The sequence below is a fragment of the Tupaia chinensis genome, unplaced genomic scaffold, assembly GCF_000334495.1.
Source record: "Tupaia chinensis unplaced genomic scaffold, TupChi_1.0 Scaffold000555_1, whole genome shotgun sequence".
Classification (NCBI taxonomy): domain Eukaryota; kingdom Metazoa; phylum Chordata; class Mammalia; order Scandentia; family Tupaiidae; genus Tupaia; species Tupaia belangeri.
The window spans coordinates 2,752,484-2,770,738 of NW_006160067.1; the positions used below are offsets into that span (position 1 = coordinate 2,752,484).

The 18,255-nt window shown below is 38.5% G+C and overlaps 2 protein-coding genes across 3 annotated transcripts in view; one reads left to right on the forward strand and one right to left on the reverse strand.

Moving 5' to 3' along the window:
• Window positions 1–18,255, reverse strand: part of ANO3 (anoctamin 3) — a 201,450-nt gene that overhangs the window by 61,584 nt on the left and 121,611 nt on the right. The gene's annotated exons all lie outside the window — the stretch shown is intronic.
• Window positions 5,111–17,796, forward strand: MUC15 (mucin 15, cell surface associated). Of its 2 annotated transcripts, none has more exons than XM_006157684.3 (4): window positions 5,111–5,382; window positions 10,578–11,287; window positions 14,204–14,353; window positions 16,975–17,796. In XM_006157684.3, exons 2-4 carry the CDS (start codon window positions 10,600–10,602, stop codon window positions 17,133–17,135), a joined length of 999 nt encoding a protein of 332 aa, XP_006157746.1. In that variant the 5' UTR covers window positions 5,111–5,382; window positions 10,578–10,599; the 3' UTR covers window positions 17,136–17,796. The 2 variants fall into 2 exon arrangements, with proteins under 2 accessions (XP_006157746.1, XP_006157747.1); XM_006157685.3 differs by lacking the exon at window positions 5,111–5,382 and adding an exon at window positions 6,003–6,094.

The following is an 18,255-nucleotide window of genomic DNA, read 5'->3' on the forward strand; positions in this document are numbered from 1 at the left end:
TCACTTTGTGACCTGAACGTGTCCTACCATACCCACTGCTCCCTTGGAGATTACGAGTCTGGAGAACGCAGCCAGAGACAGCACCCCAGAGCTCCAACTCTGAATAAAGGCTCCATGGGACACCTATGCTGTCCTGGAACGTGTGCAGAGTATGACCGTGCCAGTAAAAGGGGCACGACGAAGAAAACAGTGTTCATTTTCTAATTGTCTCCATCATCTTTTAGCAACCATCTTCACCCACCCCGCTTTGGTTTTTCTTGAAAGGGCTATAAGGGGGGATAAAAAGGCATAGCAGACATTCGTGTCAGACTCTAAATTGCGCAGAAAAATACCCCATAAAATAAATCGCATCTATGAACAGCTCAAAACATTACCAGGCATCACTCAGAAATTATCGAGATTGTCTGATTTACCACTCTAAATTTAACTTGTACGGCAAATCAATTGTCCTTAAAATTTTTATGTAAAATCTAAAGAAATTCAGTGAAATTATTTACCTTTTGTACATTTTTACAACGACATTCAAACTTTTTTTTTTTCATTTTCTATTTAGGTAATTGCAAAGAACGTAATTTCCAGTGCATTCTAAGCATGACGTTTTAAAATGTCATTTTTATACCAATCTTTTCATACAGCCATCTATCCCTTTAAAAATATATCTGCAATAAGCTCTCACCTGTTGCAAAATTTTAGTTGTTCAATTTCATATTTAACTCTATTTTCATTCAATTTTCACTCAGAATAGTATCTTTGATAAATATTTCTTTTGGAAAGTGTTTATTATATTTCCATGAAATAAAAAAAAATTCCAGATATACATTTTTTGAGTTTTTACTGTAGGGTGCATGTGCTTACCAGAGAGAGACAGAGACAGAGTGAGAAAGAGAGAGGGAAAGACAAATGCCCTCCCAGGGGGATGACCATGCCATAGTCCCTCTCCTCCAGTCTCTTCTTGGGACTTGGGGCATGCATGAACACTTTCCTGGTGTATTTTAACGTTTTAAAATGTCATTTTTATACCAATCTTTTCATACAGCCATCTATCCCTTTAAAAATATATCTGCAATAAGCTCTCACCTGTTGCAAAATTTTAGTTGTTCAATTTCATATTTAACTCTATTTTCATTCAATTTTCACTCAGAATAGTATCTTTGATAAATATTTCTTTTGGAAAGTGTTTATTATATTTCCATGAAATAAAAAAAAATTCCAGATATACATTTTTTGAGTTTTTACTGTAGGGTGCATGTGCTTACCAGAGAGAGACAGAGACAGAGTGAGAAAGAGAGAGGGAAAGACAAATGCCCTCCCAGGGGGATGACCATGCCATAGTCCCTCTCCTCCAGTCTCTTCTTGGGACTTGGGGCATGCATGAACACTTTCCTGGTGTATTTTAAGTCACTGGGTCTCAGACTCGAATGGCACAGTCGGCCATGTGGGGTCCAGCCCATTATCCTCCATGCCACCAAAGAGCCCCTAGATATAACTTTTTAAATTAAAAAAAAAAAAATCTGTGACCCTTAGGCTTTTACTTTAAAAAAAATTTTGAACTGAGTTACAACAATTGCTAAAACAATATAATTTATTTTGAATGTTAATGAATACTATACATAATGTCTACAATTTTATTATAAATGTATCTCAAGGATATTAGTGTAGTTTCTGTTTTTCAACTGGTTCAGGTACCTGTTCATTCTGACTACAATGTGTAGGTTTTAGCATCAAATCTTCTAAGTTTTTACTTTTGTAAGGCTGTTGATTGGGAAAACATGTTCATAGAAATGCATAGGTAACAATATAGCAGCTATTTTAACAGTGGTATCATTCACTTCGCTGAACTATGGGTGCATTAAACACCAAATATCATATAGGGAATCTATCTTTTAAAGTTATTTTTAATAATTTATCAGCTTTAACTTTCTGTAGCTCATTATTTATGTATATATACATACACGTATGTACTCCTACATGTATGATACAGATACATGTTATACCATAAACCCTACTAAAGGCTGTTGCCCTAGAATTTCCTTAACATCAAAATGGAGCATGTAACCTTTTCATAAAGCTAACATTAAGTGGGACCAGCAGTTGGCGTAATGGCTATGTCACTGGACTCCCATGTAGTTGACTGCAGTTTGAGTCCCAGACCTGGTGGCTTAAACTCACACCGGGCACTTGTGCTTGCATGACCAAGATCCCGAGAGGAGAAGGGATTGCAGTGTGGCCATCCCCTTTGGGGAATGATTTCTTGCTTTCTGTCTCTCTGTCTTTCTGGCGAGTGCATGTGCCCTCTAGCTAAAAACAAAAACACAAACACAAACAAACCTCTCAAAAGAAATAAATAAAATTTAAAAATAAAGCTATCAATAAGAAAAGATTCTATGACAATACCATGTGATTTAACAGGAAAAAAACAAACTTGTATGTAAAACAACTATTAATATTCATGAGAATGATCTATTTCTTCTTTAGCAAAACACTGAAAGAAATTAAGTGCCATTATCCTCAAATACATTTTCTGGCCATAACTTTCATCTTATTTATGAAAAAGCATTATTGAAGTACCCTCATATGATATAACCATGATTTAATTTATTAGTATTCAAATATTTTTTGTTTATTGAAGTGCCCATGCTGCAATGGGGAGAGACATGAGAGAATTCAGTTTACTGCCTGTTATGTACTCACAACCTGCTGTCAATGAATCTGATGTAGGCCGACAAATTACCTGTGTGTGACATCAACATCAGGCATCTGACACTACAGGACTGGTACAAAAACAGACTGTCTGGGATCTAGAATGAACAGTGTGCAGAGTTTATTTGAGGTGTGGTACACGTTGGTTCTCTTGTCAGATCTACTGGTGACAGCCATGTGTCTTTATGTTCTGGAAAGTCCCCTTGTGTTTCCGTCATTTCAGACAAAGAAGTGTTTCTTCTTCCTGGTGTGTGCTCAGAGACTTAACTAGTGGAAAGCAATTGGCAATGTTCCCAACTGGAGTCACCAAGGCAGGTCGTACAGAAAACACCACAGACACATTGCCCAATGTGCCGCCCAGCTGGCGTGGCTGATGAAATTGTCAGGCAGGTGTCCCTTATTGTGAGTTCCTCTGGAGGAACTAGATCTCAGATGGGATTAGATTTACCTAGAACATGGCATATACCTGGAACTGTGTCTCAGTGAGATGTTTATTTGGCAAGAAATTGCTTTTCTTTTTTTTTTTTGGAGAGGTTTTTGCTATAGGGTGCGTGCGCTCGCCAGAAAGACAGAGAGAGACAGAGAGACAGAAAGTGAGAAATCACCCCCGTGGGGGGATGGCCATGCCACAATCTCTTCTCCATTCTCTTCTCAGGATCTTGGGCACATACGCACACGCACCGGCATGAGTGTAAGCCACCGGGTCTGGGACTCAAACCATGGTCGACTACATGGGAGTTCAGCAACATAGCCATTACACTAACTGCTGGTCCCGAGAAATTGCTTTTCAAAAACTCCAACTCAGGTGACTTGACAGAGGTGTCTGACTACAAGTAAGAGAGCTAAGTAACAACTGAGGCATTGAGTTTGTGGGTAGTTTCCATTTTATGACTTACTTTCCAGATGTGCTCAAGACAAGGAGGATAGACAGAGTTGATCTCTTGGATGGGTTCTAATCAATCGATTATGCTTACAAGGCGGGCAGTGATGAAAAGGATTCCGAGCCTCCAGCTAAGGTCTTCAGGAAAAAAGGCCATGAGAGATTAGCTTTGACTTTTCAGCTGTGGAAGTAGAGTTGTAGCAGACATGCTTAGTAAAGTTCATTTCTTGAATAAGCCATAACTGCTATAGTCAGAGAGGGGGATTTCTACATTTATCTAGGAAAATGCCTAAGATATGGTATGTCCAGCCCTGTCAATTCATTTTCAGTTCTCTAAGCATATAAACTATTTATTCAGTTGGATGCTTTTCCTAGTAACCAGCAAATCTGAAAACAACTCATTAAACTCTAGTAAGCCACTGCTCAATAATCAACCAGTCGCTTGATTAAATTTATCACGCTCTCCTTCAAACCCATGCAGATATGGCTTAAATATCCTCTGAGTGAATATTTCTTAGGTGTTGGCTTACTTTCTAATCAAACCCTGAAGGGGCCTTTGGGTTTGAGAACATTTGCAACTATAGGATTACCTTGTTCTTTCCAGGGGCCCATGGACTGGGCTGGTTCTTTGCATTTCATTTGAAGCTGACTAGCTCCTGCATTTTAGCTAAAGTTTCGTTTTCTCTTTCAGCAGTTGGCAACTTATCTCCTCACAGAACAGAAACCAAGTATGAACCCCAGGCATACTGAGCTGAGCAGACCTTGGCCCCAGCCCCCAAATACTGATGTGCAGAAGATCCCAGGCTCTCTCTTCTCCCTTTCATAAACTGTGAAAGGAAGCGAAGGCAGTATGCCAGGTTGTTCTTCGGGACTAGTATTTAATCAAGCGTTACCTGGGCACTTTTGAAACTCCCCAGTTTCTGACTTGAGCGTAAATGCAAAGAGAAGACAGGATAGAAACACTCAGTTGAGAAAGCTCCCAGGATTATTCAGGATCACGTGCCCATTCTCAAACAAGCCCCAGTTATTCTCCAGACTCGGGGAAAGTGAGCCAGAAACCTGATCTCTGTCTTGGTGACTCTTCTGAGTGTAAGTTCACGGTTTTCTCAAGGATCCCGAAACACTTTAATTCACTCGGTGTGAAGTGTGACTTATAAAACCAGTTTCAGCGCACTGCAGTCGAGGTCCCTCACTGTGTACCCTGCCACAATTTCTCCATCGCGGTTATAAATACACACACAGTGCCACCTGCTACAGGACAGCAAGGTCTGCTTGTGAGCTGGAACATCCGGGGTACTCTCAGAGCAGCAGGGGTAGGCTGGGACTGGCTATCTTTCCTGCAAGTGGGGGACCCCCTCCACATGTCGAAACTTCCTGATTCATCAGAGGATGTCACTAAGTCTTTGTTCTTTTTCTTTCTTTGGGTAAGAAATGAATGCCCTTTATTTTACCACTGGTGAAGAGAACTAGCCTGTCTCAAAGTCAAAACCACCGACCTATGAAAACTGGAGGGTTGGGCTTTTCTTCTTTCTTTGTTCCTTTTCTTTTTTTGGTAAAGGCTTGAGAGAGTGGATATCCTACCGCTTACTGCGGAGGAGCAGGTCAGTCAGGTTCCCTGGTGCTCTATTACACAAGCGAGATATGGCCAACCCCACCTAATTGTGTTTCCCTGGCACCCTCCTTCTCCGAGTGACGTTGTCACACTTAACTCCTCTGTTTTCGCTAATGCACGGCAGACTCATTCCAGCCAGGACAATTGTGATATTTCAGTTCCTGTTTTTAAACACCTCCTAGACCCGAAGGTAAGCGTGTTCTGGGTTACTGAGTTGCTCTTTCTCTTCTCCCTCTCTTCTTGAATTACCGGAGAGAAACGAAGCGGCCTCACCTTTTGACTGAACAGTCTAGCAAGTCACTGCAGAAACCCTTTAAAGGCAGCCAGTTTGACTAAGTAATTACATTCAAGTGAGCATTCGCACTCTTCAATGAGGTAACTTCACAAATTACTGCCGAGTTGAATAAAAGTCCTATTTAGAATGTATGTAACTACGAATTAGAATTTCCTTAAGTCGGATCTTAGTAAAAGTTTCAAAAAGTTGGGAGTGGAAATGATACAAATTGACTGTGTAGGTTTAAATTATGCATCCAAACTTAAAGATTTTTGATCAAAGTATTAGAATATGACAGTTGTTGGAAAAGCGATCTTCGCATACAGTGACTTCCAAGTTTACACAATTTTAGTTTCTCAACTAAGGAGTTGGCGAAATATTGTATGTGTAATTATTTTATTTAGCTTGGTAAGTGCATGTCTGGCATTCGTTGGGAATTTAAGAGGCGAAGCTGGCTATGACAGAGGCCGTCCCCTGGAACGAAGATGTGGATTAAGGTTCTTCAAGTTATTTGCCATCTGTGGCTATTCAAGACATGCTGATTTACTATCCAGACACTTTCTGTTTGATCTGTGGAGACTATGCCTACAAGCTGTGACAGGTGACACTGGAAGAAGACTCCATGCCTGTGAGTTTAGTTCCAGAACATTTCTTTTGGAGACACAATTGTTTTTTCCTAAGCTTGACACTCATCCACTTTTTCACTGAAGTAGTGACATGTATGACTCAGAACTCCCAAGCTAGTAGGAATTATTCTCTCTGTTTGTTTTGGATTCATGCATGCCTGTCTTTGAATTACAGTAAGTTTGTACATTTTTTTATATTCATGTTTTCTTTAGGAAAATCCGTGTTTTTTTTTTTTTTTTTTTTAAAGATTGATTCTTTTTCAATGAAATAACAGTGAAACGATAGGTTTAAGCTCCTTGGGTACAATCCTACTTTCTAACTTCTTACTCTTGCGAAACTCTCTTACAACAGAGGCAATTTTGATTTCTTGTGTCCTCATTTATTGTGACTCTTTTATTGAGGGAAAGCAAAACACTGTCCAAGATTGGAAAGGCCACGCAAAGCAATACTCAGAGCTGCCTGGGACACCAGGTACCTGTCAGACAGAGTTTCCTATGACAAAGGCAGACAAAACCCATCCATCTTACTTTGCTGCTTAAGATCTGTAACAAAAAATGATCAAAAGGACCTGGGAGAAAAGTGCTACAATGTATACACCTTACTTGATTTACTATTTTGTATCATTCCCTCAGGGTCACGGAACTGAGGTTTCAATTTAAATTTTCTGATTTTGATTGAATCAGAATGGCTAGCACTTGCTCTCTCTCGCATGGGTTGATTACTTGACACACACCAGGGTGTCTCCTTATTTTCAAAACTTGGTATAAAATGGGTCTGAGTCACTTACAACAGGTAGGCTGGGCAGATTAATGACTATGCATTTAAGAGGAAGCAAAATTATGCACAGAAATTGTGGGTTTGCTTCCCCTAATGGCCAATCCCTCTTGCCACTTTTGGCAATTCTTCATACAAAAGTGGTAACGTGAAGCCACCTTTTTAGTGCCAACAGGGCAGAAGGAGAAAGTCACGGGCATTCTCTCTGTGTGAGGAGTTGTTTAAAAAGAGTAGAACTTGGGAACCAGCAGTTAGCGTAACAGCTATGTCACTGGACTCCCACGTAGTCGACCGTGGTTCGTGTCCTGGACCCGGTGGCTTAAAACTCACGCTGGGCGCATGTGCGTGTGTGCCCAAGATCCCGAGAGGAGAACGGAGGAGAAGGGATTGCGGCGTGACCATCCCTCCCAGGGTGTGATTTCTCGCTTTTTGTCTCTCTGTCTCTTTGTGGGTGTCTGACAAGTGCACATGCCCTATAGCGAAAACCTCTCCAAAAAAAAAAGAAAGAGTAGAACTCATGCACTCATTCTAAAACTCTATTTTAATATTTATATAAATATTTTGTGGGGTTTTTTTTTCAGTAGGGTGTGTGTGCTCACCAGAGACAGAAAGAGAGAGAGAAATTACCCCTCAGGGGGATGGACACTCTGCAATCCCTTCTCTTTCATTCTCTTCTCAGGATTTTGGGCATGCATACACACACACCTGGCATGATTTTCAAGATGCTGAGTCCAACCGTGGTTGACCAAACCGTGGAAGTCCAGTGCTTTAACCACTATGCCACCTGCTGGCTCCTGTATATAGGAAAAATTGGAATCTATATTTAAGGTATCATAATGTAGCTGGAAATCCTCCCTTCTGGTTTTTTTTTTTTCCTTTATAGTAATTCTATCCTTAAAACTTTTTCAAGTTTGCGATGATCTTAGCTCCGTTCCAATGTTACATCTTCAAAATTCTTTTGGAGGTCACATTTCAAAAAGTTCTGCTGCCCAGGTACAAGGAGAGATAATGATTAGGTAGAGAAATGATGCCACCGGGTCCCCTGGTTTTCTCTCTCTACAGTTTCTCTTTTCCAACCCACTTTCTGTCTGCCCCATGGTGTGCCTGGCTATAGAAAAACCTCAAACGTGCCACTCATAATCCACCTTGACTTCGGCTTTATAGAACAAACATGCAATATAGTTAAATATTTGTATCCTAAAGGTCGAAAGAAGCTGAAAGAAAAATGCAGAGAAAAAAGTACAGATTTGATTCGTTGTTCTCTGGAGGTTCTGTGCCACCTCCATTCATGTGTGCTGCTTAAAACACGCTTTGCTTAGTTGAGGATGTGCTAAAAATTAACCAAATCACATGGTCTCTGTGTAGCGAAATTTCAAGGTTGGGTTCCTGAACAGCTGATGGCTTCAGCTCTTGCCTTCTCTTACCTTTTGAAAATGAGAAGTACCTGAGTAAGGGTCTAATTTGGTTCTCTTAGAAGCCAGAGAGGAGAAGCAAAGATGTCTCCAGCTGCAGTGACAGAACAGGGCTGGCTCGACCCTCACAATGACTTTATCTACACCAGCGCTCCTTTCTGAATAGACTGTAAACAGCACTCACGACAGTACTGTGCTAGCCCTTCCTTTCTCTCCCCTCTTCCCAGGAGAGAAATTGTAGGCAGCAGCAGAATGCTTGATTCGTTCAGGATATCGATGCGCTGGGCTTTGAAGTTATAATTCACATCGAGGTGAAGGAATGAGAGATCCCTTCGGTGGTTCAATGTTACAAACAATGGGACGCACTCTACAGACGTGTGATATGTGGGCTTTTGTTACAGGAAGGGAGGAAAGCTCACTGCCACATTTCTCACGTGACACTTAAAGAAAACTAGAACAGCTGAGGATCTTGTCCTCCCTAGTGACCACTTTATTTGGAAGGGAAAATAAGCAAAATGCCTTGATAAAAAAAAAAAAAAAGGCAAATCAAACTGCATAATAATGCCTAAAAACAGTGGCCAAGAGCAAGCCACAAATCAGATCCCTGGCAATAGATAATGAAAAAGACGGTCATGTTTGCTATAAACTTTACCAAGTTTCCAGGAGACAGATGATGCTAAAGAGACACATAGCTATGTTTAAACTAAGCTAAACCGTATTTTAAATGTGCTAGAGGAGGCATCAGTTAAATGAAATGTTTGAGAACTACAGGTCCTGGGAAAAATCTCTTGTGCTTTGTTCATCCGTAAACGACATGGTCAAGTGGCCCTCTAGAAACCACAGATACCATTGCTGGGGTTTTCTCAAACTGAGGTGAAAGTGTATTTCATATATTTAAGAGGTACTGGAAATAGAAGGCTATACATTCCCAGTGTTCTTAAAGAACAGGCTTAGACACTGCTCTGGCTAAAATAATTAAGTTTGGAGACACTGGGCTAGGAAAGAGGTGGTGGGAAGTTCTGAAGAAAAAAAATAAAATGGCTCCATACCAAACTATCTGCACTGCAACTTCTGTTACAGAAGCGAGGACTCGCGTAACTCAGACACTGCAAAGTTTGAATCTTAGCCTATCTCTCAGTCACTAGCTGTGTACCCTTGAACACATTATTTACATTCTTTATGCCATATTCAAGCATCTGCAAATGGGATTAATAAACTCTTTGTCATTGTCTGGTTGGTTGGCTAAGCATTAAACGGAAAATGTGAAAAACATTTGGTATAATAAATGCATAATAGTAATTTAATTTTTAATAACGTTAACCGTTTTTAGGACCTAAGCCTGCATGGTATGTGTGTGTACAGTGTGTGGGTGTGTGTGTGTATAAAATTTATAAAACACATATAAATTATATATATTTAAATATAATTTTTACTTTGCACAAGCTAAATGATCTTGGAACAGTAGTGTCCCATTTGACAATGTTTTTCATGATATTTCCCTTGAAGGAGTGAAAAAAGAAATATTACGTAGAAAACAGAACTAATTGACACTAGTATAAATACATTAAATAAAAACGCCACAATTCTTGGGGAATAAAGAATATGATAATATTACTTCAACATTGCGATCACACTAAAATGTAGAACCACTGGGCCAGCCCCATAGCCTCTGGTTAAGGTAGCGAGATGCACAAGGCTCACTGCAGTTTGGGTTCCCAGCCTGTGGTTTGAGAGACATGCCAGGCACATGTGAGTGTATACCCAGGGTTCCAGTGGGATGGCTAGACAAAGGAGAAGGAATGGCAGCATAATCAATACCCATTGGTGGGTTCTCTCCCTCCCTCTCTGTTTCTTTGTTTTTTCTCTGGAAAAGGCATGCCCCTTTAGGCAATTAAAAGAAGAAAAAGTAGATCTATAGGAGTAGAGAGGGCCTTGGTAGAGAGCAGAGACTGCATGACAGGGAGGGGGAAAGGAATTAACATATATAAGAAGGAATGTAAAAAAGGACATTGCCAATCTAATATATATATCCTCCACCCCTCAAAATAAAAGAAAAAGCTAGTAGAATGACTATTAAAGGTCCACAACATAACGTTATTTGTGGAAGAGAATGGACATGTTAATATCCCTGTTTGACAGCCATACACTATGCATGAGTTGAAAAGCCGTACTATATCCCACAAAGAAGTACAGCAATTAAATGTACATCAGAAATTATAAAATAAATCAAATGGAGATCCATTTAAAAACTCAAATACTTCATCGGGTAATTATTTTCTTTCTGATTCCCCTTAACAGAGCAATACCGAAGAAGACTACAATGTTGACCTTAGCCAAAATCCTGGTGATCTCAATTCTGTTCAGTTCACTACTATTTGGGATCCATGGGAAAAAAACCCTAGAAATAAATGCAACAGAAAGCACAACAGAAGGACTGAAAACCGTGAAAAATAAATCTATTTCTTTGGAAAGAGAAGCAAATGTAAACTCTGATACAAGATCTAGAAACACCTCCAATCCCAAGACAAGTAATTCGTCTCTTCTGGATTCATCAAACAAAATTCATGAACTAATAGCTCTTTCTGGCAACCTGTCAACACACAACACTTCTGGGAGTCCAGGACCCACATCCGCACAGTCTACAAGTTCTCCCTTGATCCATAGCTTTGTTTCTAAATTGCCTTTGAACTCATCTGGGGGCTATCCGTTGGTAGTCTCAGCAAGTCCCAATGCTACAGCAACATTTTCTTTAGGAACATCCCCATGGTTTTTGGCTAATGATAGCACAGAAATTGCTGACAATAGTTCTGTGACAGTTGCCCTCCCCCCTCCAGAACCAACCACCAAATCTCTGACCCCCTTGACAATGGAGCCAACTGGAGAGTTCACTACAAGCAGCGATAGCTTTGCTGGGTTTACCCCCTATCAAGAAATAACAACCCCACAGCCCACCTTAAAGTTTACCAATAATTCAAAACTCTTTCCGAGTACATCAGACCCTCAAGAAGGTAAATGTAAATGGACTTAACTTTTCTTTTGTGTGAAATAGAATCTCCAAGTAAGTCTTGTATTGCTAGGTCAAGTATAAGGAATGTGTCATGCTAGAAATACGGAAGAGAATGCAATTGCACAGGCGGGACTTACCTACATTTCCAGTGACGTGGTGGGTGGTTCCATCAGTCACTGGAAATAGTGAAATGAGTGAGTGTCTAATTGTGAGTGATTACTGTCAAGGAACATGAAGAGACAATGGGACAATGAGAAGAAAATTAGGCCAAGAAAAAAGGGTTACTGAGGTAGTGATACAGTTTTTAGATGGTGGTTAATAATTTTCACTGAACCTTAGAATACTTGGAATTTAACATTTACAGGACTACTATATAACTGAAGTTTAGAAATACATACGTTTGTAAAGGATCAGCAGATGGTGTAATGATTATGTTGCTGGACTCCCACAAAATCAACAGCAGTTCACGTCCTGGATCTGGCAGCTTAAAACTGACGCTGGGTGCGTATGCTTGCATGCCCAAAATCCTGAGAGGAGAATGGAGAAGGGATTGCAGAGTGGGCATCCCTTCTGGGGGATGATTTCTTGCCTTTTGTCTCTCTGTCTCTCTGGCGAGCACATGTGCCCTATAGCAAAAATCCCTCTCTCTAAAATGTGTGTGTGTATAAATACATATGAGTGCGTGTGTGTGTGTGTATATATGTAGTGTGTGTGTATATACATATATGTGTGTGTATGTATGTGAACCTTGAGAAATTAAACAAAATAAACAAATTTATAAGTATTATCTGATGCTACATAGCTGATATTAAAAAAAAATAAACTCCACACAAGGAAATTCTCCTTAATTTTCAGTTTATTATCTAATGACTACCATAAAAAAACAAACAGTATTACAAGAAAATGTATTATGTGGATATTTTATATTTTATTTAAAGATTAAGGCGAATTTTAAAAGATAAAGTGAGAAAGATCTTTAATATTTAGTAATTCATTCATTTTGCTTTTTTAGGTTTAGCCATGCTTTGATTCCATTGAAACTAATTTTTTTAAAAAAAATACTATTATCTTTTCCAAAGAACTCACTGACTTCCAAAGAAACTTAGAGATGAATGATGTAGAAACCAAATGATACATACACATTTCTATCTGAAAGTTGTTGCCAATGTACAGGAAAAGTTTTGACTTCAGAAACCCAGGCTTAACTATAGCACCACAATCAATATGTCATGTATGTACGTATCCTATAATTCACACATACTCTGCTAGCTCATTAGGAAGAAAATGTTCTCTCTCTTTGTCTATATAAACCTGATATTCATATAGAAAATACTAAGTTATCCTATCATTATTCTTTTATCTAAAGAAAATTTAGAAAATTTTGGTTCTCTTTTATAACATTTCACTCCAGCACAAAAATTAATTTTTCTTAGAAATAGCATTTTATATAGAAATCATAGCTCCTACAAAATGCCTTGTCTCTAATTAATGAGAAATGAAAACAAAAGAAATGAAAATATATTCAACATGAGTTTAGGGAACATTAACTAGTTGACAGATGACTTAGTTTTCAAATAAGGTGTTCAGTAAAGGGGATGGAACAATAAAATTTTGAACTCCCTTAAACTCAGACCTATACAACAGTTCTTGATGGTCTTTTTGTAGTATTTTGAAACATCTTGTATCAGAATATATTGCTTTTTTCTCTCTTTCTTTTAAAGATTTTTGCTATAGGGTGTGTTCATTCTCTGGATTAAAGACAAAGACTGTGAGAGGGAAAGTAAGAAATCACCCCCCAGGAGAGATTGCAATACGATAATCCCTTCTCCTTCGTTCTCCTCTTGGGATTTTGGGCACAGAGGCACACACACCCAATGTGATTTTAAAGCCACTGAGTCTGAAACTCAACCCATATTTGGCCATGTGGGAGCCCAACACCTTAAGACAATGTCAAGTACTGGCCCTGTTGTTATTTTTCTTTTTTTAAAGAATTCTTTAGTTTTATTTATTTATTCATTAATTTATTTTAATTTGACCAGAGAGAGACACAGAAAGAGAGAGAAGGAAAGTGAGAAAGCAAGGCACCAGGTCCAGGACTTGAACCATGATGAGCTATGTTGCAGTATCTAGTGTCTTAACCAGCATGTCACCTGCTGGTCCAGCTGTTGCTTTTTTCTTACAGTGCCTTTTTCCTTAGGGTTTTGTAGATTTATTTTGTATTATCCATTTACTCCCAAGAGCTTTTATTTCTTTTATTAATTTTAATTTACCAGAGGGCATGTATGCTCACCAGAAGACAGTGAGATAGAGAGGGAAAGTAAGAAAGCAACCCCCATGGAGGCTGGCCATGCTACAATTTGTTCTCCATTTCTTCTTTCAGGATTTTGGGCACGCATGCACATGTACCTGGCCTGCTTTTCAAGCTACTTGTCCAGATTCAAACTGCACAGTGAGCCATGTGAGATCCGGCCACTTTACCATGCCCGTGACTGGCCTAATCTTGGAATTTTTCCCAATAGATACACTAGCTCAAATTTCAGTACATCATTGAAGTTCATCTGAGACTCAGAGTTTATGAAACACTTAATGAATACAAAATATAAGACTGAAATTAGTTCTTACAAAAGGATGCACAGGGCATTTCAGTACTGTAGTTGATAAATAACGGGACAATGATAAATCTATGACTGAGAAGTATTTCGATGTAATTAAAAGTATAGTTTTATTAAGAAGTACATTTTTCCAGTTAATCCTAAATACTCAGTACTTTGTAAAACACATACACTCACACTTCTTTATCTAATTAAAAACTATTAAAAATTCTTTGGTATATAGAAGTCCCCATGTATATATTTCTGTCCTTTGAATAATTATTTCTATTTTTATCTTCAAGTAATTTTTCTTTTTTGTCTTCTAGAGAACAGAAAGACAGGAGTCGTTTTTGGGGCCATTTTAGGTGCTATTCTGGGTGCTTCGTTGCTTAGTCTTGTTGGCTACTTGTTGTGTGGAAAGAGAAAGACTGATTCATTTTCTCATCGGCGACTTTATGATGACAGGAATGAACCAGGTAAAGATTCCTTCAGCACTTCACATGGACATGGTAGATTTAATGAGGATGCTAATGTTTGCTGCATTGCTTAGAAAGTGACTCAGGGATTCACGTGGCAGGAAAAGACCTAGTATTTATTTTGAGATGTCTTCTGTTTCTCAAAGAACAAAATCAAAATAATTACGGACCCGTGAATGAAACTTAAAAACTATTTGGAACTATTGCTTATTGCATCAAAATTGCCTTTAAATAGTAATCCCAGGTCTAAAACGTGTAAAATTGGAAGACAACTGTATAAGAAAAGGGAAAAGAAATAATGGCCAGTTTTGTTAGCAAGTCACTGCAAAGCCATTGCTTCCCATTGTTAGATCTTAGTAGATCTTAGATCTTTAAAGACTTCATCACATTTGGAGTTCTCATGTTTTACACCACCTTTCAGCAACTATTTTAATGAGTCTCTAAAACAGAGCTCTTAAAAGTTGTGTATTTGTACCCATAAAGTCACAAGAGAGCTGAGTTCAAAAATTCCCACTCATATTATGGAAATATCTATGAATAAAAAACATATATAAATGGGACCAGCAGTTAGCATAATGGTTATGTTTCTGGACTCCCATGTAGTTGACCATGGTTCGAGTCCTGGACCCAGTGGCTTAAACTGACACCGGGCGCATGTTCGTGCGTGCCCAAGATCCCAAGAGGAGAATGGAGGAGAAGGGATTGCGGCATGGTCATCCCCCCTGAGGGGTGATTTCTCGCTTTCTGTCTCTCTGTCTCTCTCTGTCTTTCTAATGAGTGTGTGCGCCCTATAGAAAAAATCTCTCCAAATAAAGAAAAAAAAATACATAAAAATAAATCAGTGAGTTGTGTCTTTAACAATATGGTGTCAATTAGAACAGAAATGAAATCACTTTGGATGTTTCTCTCATCTCTGTTTCTGTAATTTAGAGAAGAAAATCTGTTTCTTGGTACGTACAAGGGACCCTTGTTGTAACAGAGCAAAATGCCTCAGTCCTAGTGTGAAGTCTCACTGAGTTTTGATAAGTCAGTTCATAATGGATACATTACTCATGTTCAGGACCAAAGGCATTCACTGTAAATTTAAATGATTTCTGTTTATGGGTTTCTAGAAAACATACAACATAAAAAGTCTCTTCAAAATTAAATGATAGGATTTCTAACAACAGTAGCTTTTCATCTTTTTTTAACCTAAGAACCTTTACATGTAATCTCATGCAAAAACTGAATCTATCCATTTGCTATGATCTAAGCTGTTGCGACTGAGATGTGAGGAATAATTCAGTCAGAACACATGTCTCTTCAAGAGAGACAGCTCTCCCAAAGACCTAAGATTTCTGGGAGCCCAGTGTTTTAAAAGAATTATTGATTTTATTTACTATTATTATTATTATCAATTTGCTATAGTCATTAGAGAGAGACAGTGTGAGAGAGAGAGAGGGAAAGTGAAAAAAAAAAAAACAAGCTGCCAGGTCCAGGACTCGAACCATGGTCGACGATGTGTGAGTCTAGTACTCCAACCATCATGCCACTTGCTGGCCCCCTGGGAGCCCAATTTGTAAACAGATGACTAAGAAATGGATTGGTAAGAACAGGACAATAGTTAACTCAATAATCACATTACTAATCCGATCAGTAATTAGTGACTGCTTGTAGTACTTTAAGATATCTAGTTCATGCCTGCTTTTACTTTGAAAATTAATCCTAGATCATTAAGGAAATAGTTGGCTATCTGTTGAAAAAGAAAAAAACCAAATCTCCTGTGCCATTAATCAGAAAACCTCAACTGTATGATAACTTGTATCTCTTAGAAAGAAACAAAAGCTTTCAGTTTTTTCCTTCTCCACCTTAAATGGGTTGATAACAAATATACTGAAATAATAGGCAAAATAATGACATTGGCTTTAACATTCATTCTCTCACTTCTAAAAAAATTATTTTATATCAGAAATTAAAAACTGCACATGCTGAGCCAGCTCAGAACCCATGAGATTCAAAGGTTGAGAAGGTCTAGGTCTATACTCCTTCAAATGAGCTAATGATACGTTTTTGTTCTGATCTCGTCCTTAATTTAGTTCCTTATTTTGGGATCACCTGCAGTGAGATTTTATTTTATTTTATTTTATTTTTATTTTATTTTTTTTTGGAGAGATTTTCGCTATAGGGTGTGTGCGCTCAACCAGACAGAGACAGACAGAGAGACAGAAAGCGAGAAATCACCCCCCAGGGGGGATGGTCACGCCGCAATCCCTTCTCCTCCATTCTCCTCTTGGGATCTTGGGCACACACACACACACGCGCCCGGCGTGAGTTTTTAGCCATTGGGTCCAGGATGTGAACCGCGGTCGACTTTGTGGAGTCCAGCGACATAGCCATTACGCTAACTGCTGGTTCCATGCAGTGAGATTTTAAAAGTAAAACTATTCTCTTTTTCTGAGAAACATATGTTGCTTTAAAAATATCTACTTATTTAAAATGTCCAGACTGATATGTGAAAAGCCCATCTAAAATATGTATGCATTTCCTCACCTAGAATAAGCCATATAATCTATTGATGCCTGGTGATGCACCTTGCAAACTGTCACTATAAAAAGATCTTGTTCTTTTTGTTACTTTTTTAGTTCTGAGATTAGACAATGCACCGGAACCTTATGACATGAGTTTTGGAAATTCTAGTTACTACAACCCAAGTGTGAACGACACAACCATGCCAGAAGGCCGAGAAAACGCATGCGACAGCATTCCCATGGACAGCATCCCCCCTCTTCGTACTTCAGTATAAAAGTGAGAGGGAGAAGCTTCCAACAGCAAGTGTCCACCTATATCCTGAAAGATCTGGGCGAGATCCCTGTCATGTGGATGGTGTCGAGAACTGGAAGAGTACAAGTAGTAGCAGAAACACAGAGACAATAAACCCTCCAAAGGTTTCCTCTCTTACAATTTTTGGTTGTGCTGAAGCACCTATTAAGTAACCTTCATTTGCATTTTGGCTTTTTTGTTTTTTCAAAATATTTGTAGAATCAGGCAAAACTAAAATAGTTCATCATGAAAGCCTTGCATGATATTTTAATAATAAAAAAATCCCTTCAACAATAATAGGAAACCAAAATTGTATTTTCACATTGGATGCAAAAACTACTGGTGTTTTCTCTTCATTGTGCTCTGCAGTCCTGGTGACAGAAATCAAGACTAGCATTTTCTTAAAAGAAAATTGGAGGTTTTTTTGTTTTTTTTTTTTTTTTCAATTTTGACTTAAAGCTAAGAAAGAGGATAGGGCTCAGTTTCTGTTCAGTGCATTTTGCTTTTTTGTATCAACACATACACAGCTGAGCCTGTTGAGTTGCTAGATTAATAATGGAGGATGGTGGGACGGAGGGAATCCAGGAGAAGAAAGAAGCAAAATATTTAAGGGATCCAAAATGGAAAGAAATCTGCTGATTATAATGTTTATGGTAATGTCTTTGACTGGACCAATATGCAGTGCATTCAGGATGGGAAAATTCATTTGGTATGCAGTAATGATGCACAGCAATTAAATGTATAAAATTTAAAACATAATAAATGCATTCAACAAGGTAGAAAGCTGAAGCTAACTAGGAAAATTTTAGTTCTTCTAAATCTCAGTGGTTGGGGAATCCTAGCTCATCTTTATGTACTTTAGGCTTCAATTAATTAGCTACTTTAAATGAACTCAATGAGAAACATGGCGATGTCAACCAAAGAATATACCTATACATAAAAATGTTGTGTACAGTTTAAACTTGTTTGAGACAGAATTTGTTATATATTAGACCTTACTGATCAGCCATATTTAGAGTGAATTCTACATCTTTAAATATATAATGCATAAGGTAAAAAAAATGAATGGAAGTACAAAGCAAAAAGAATGTTGGATTACCACT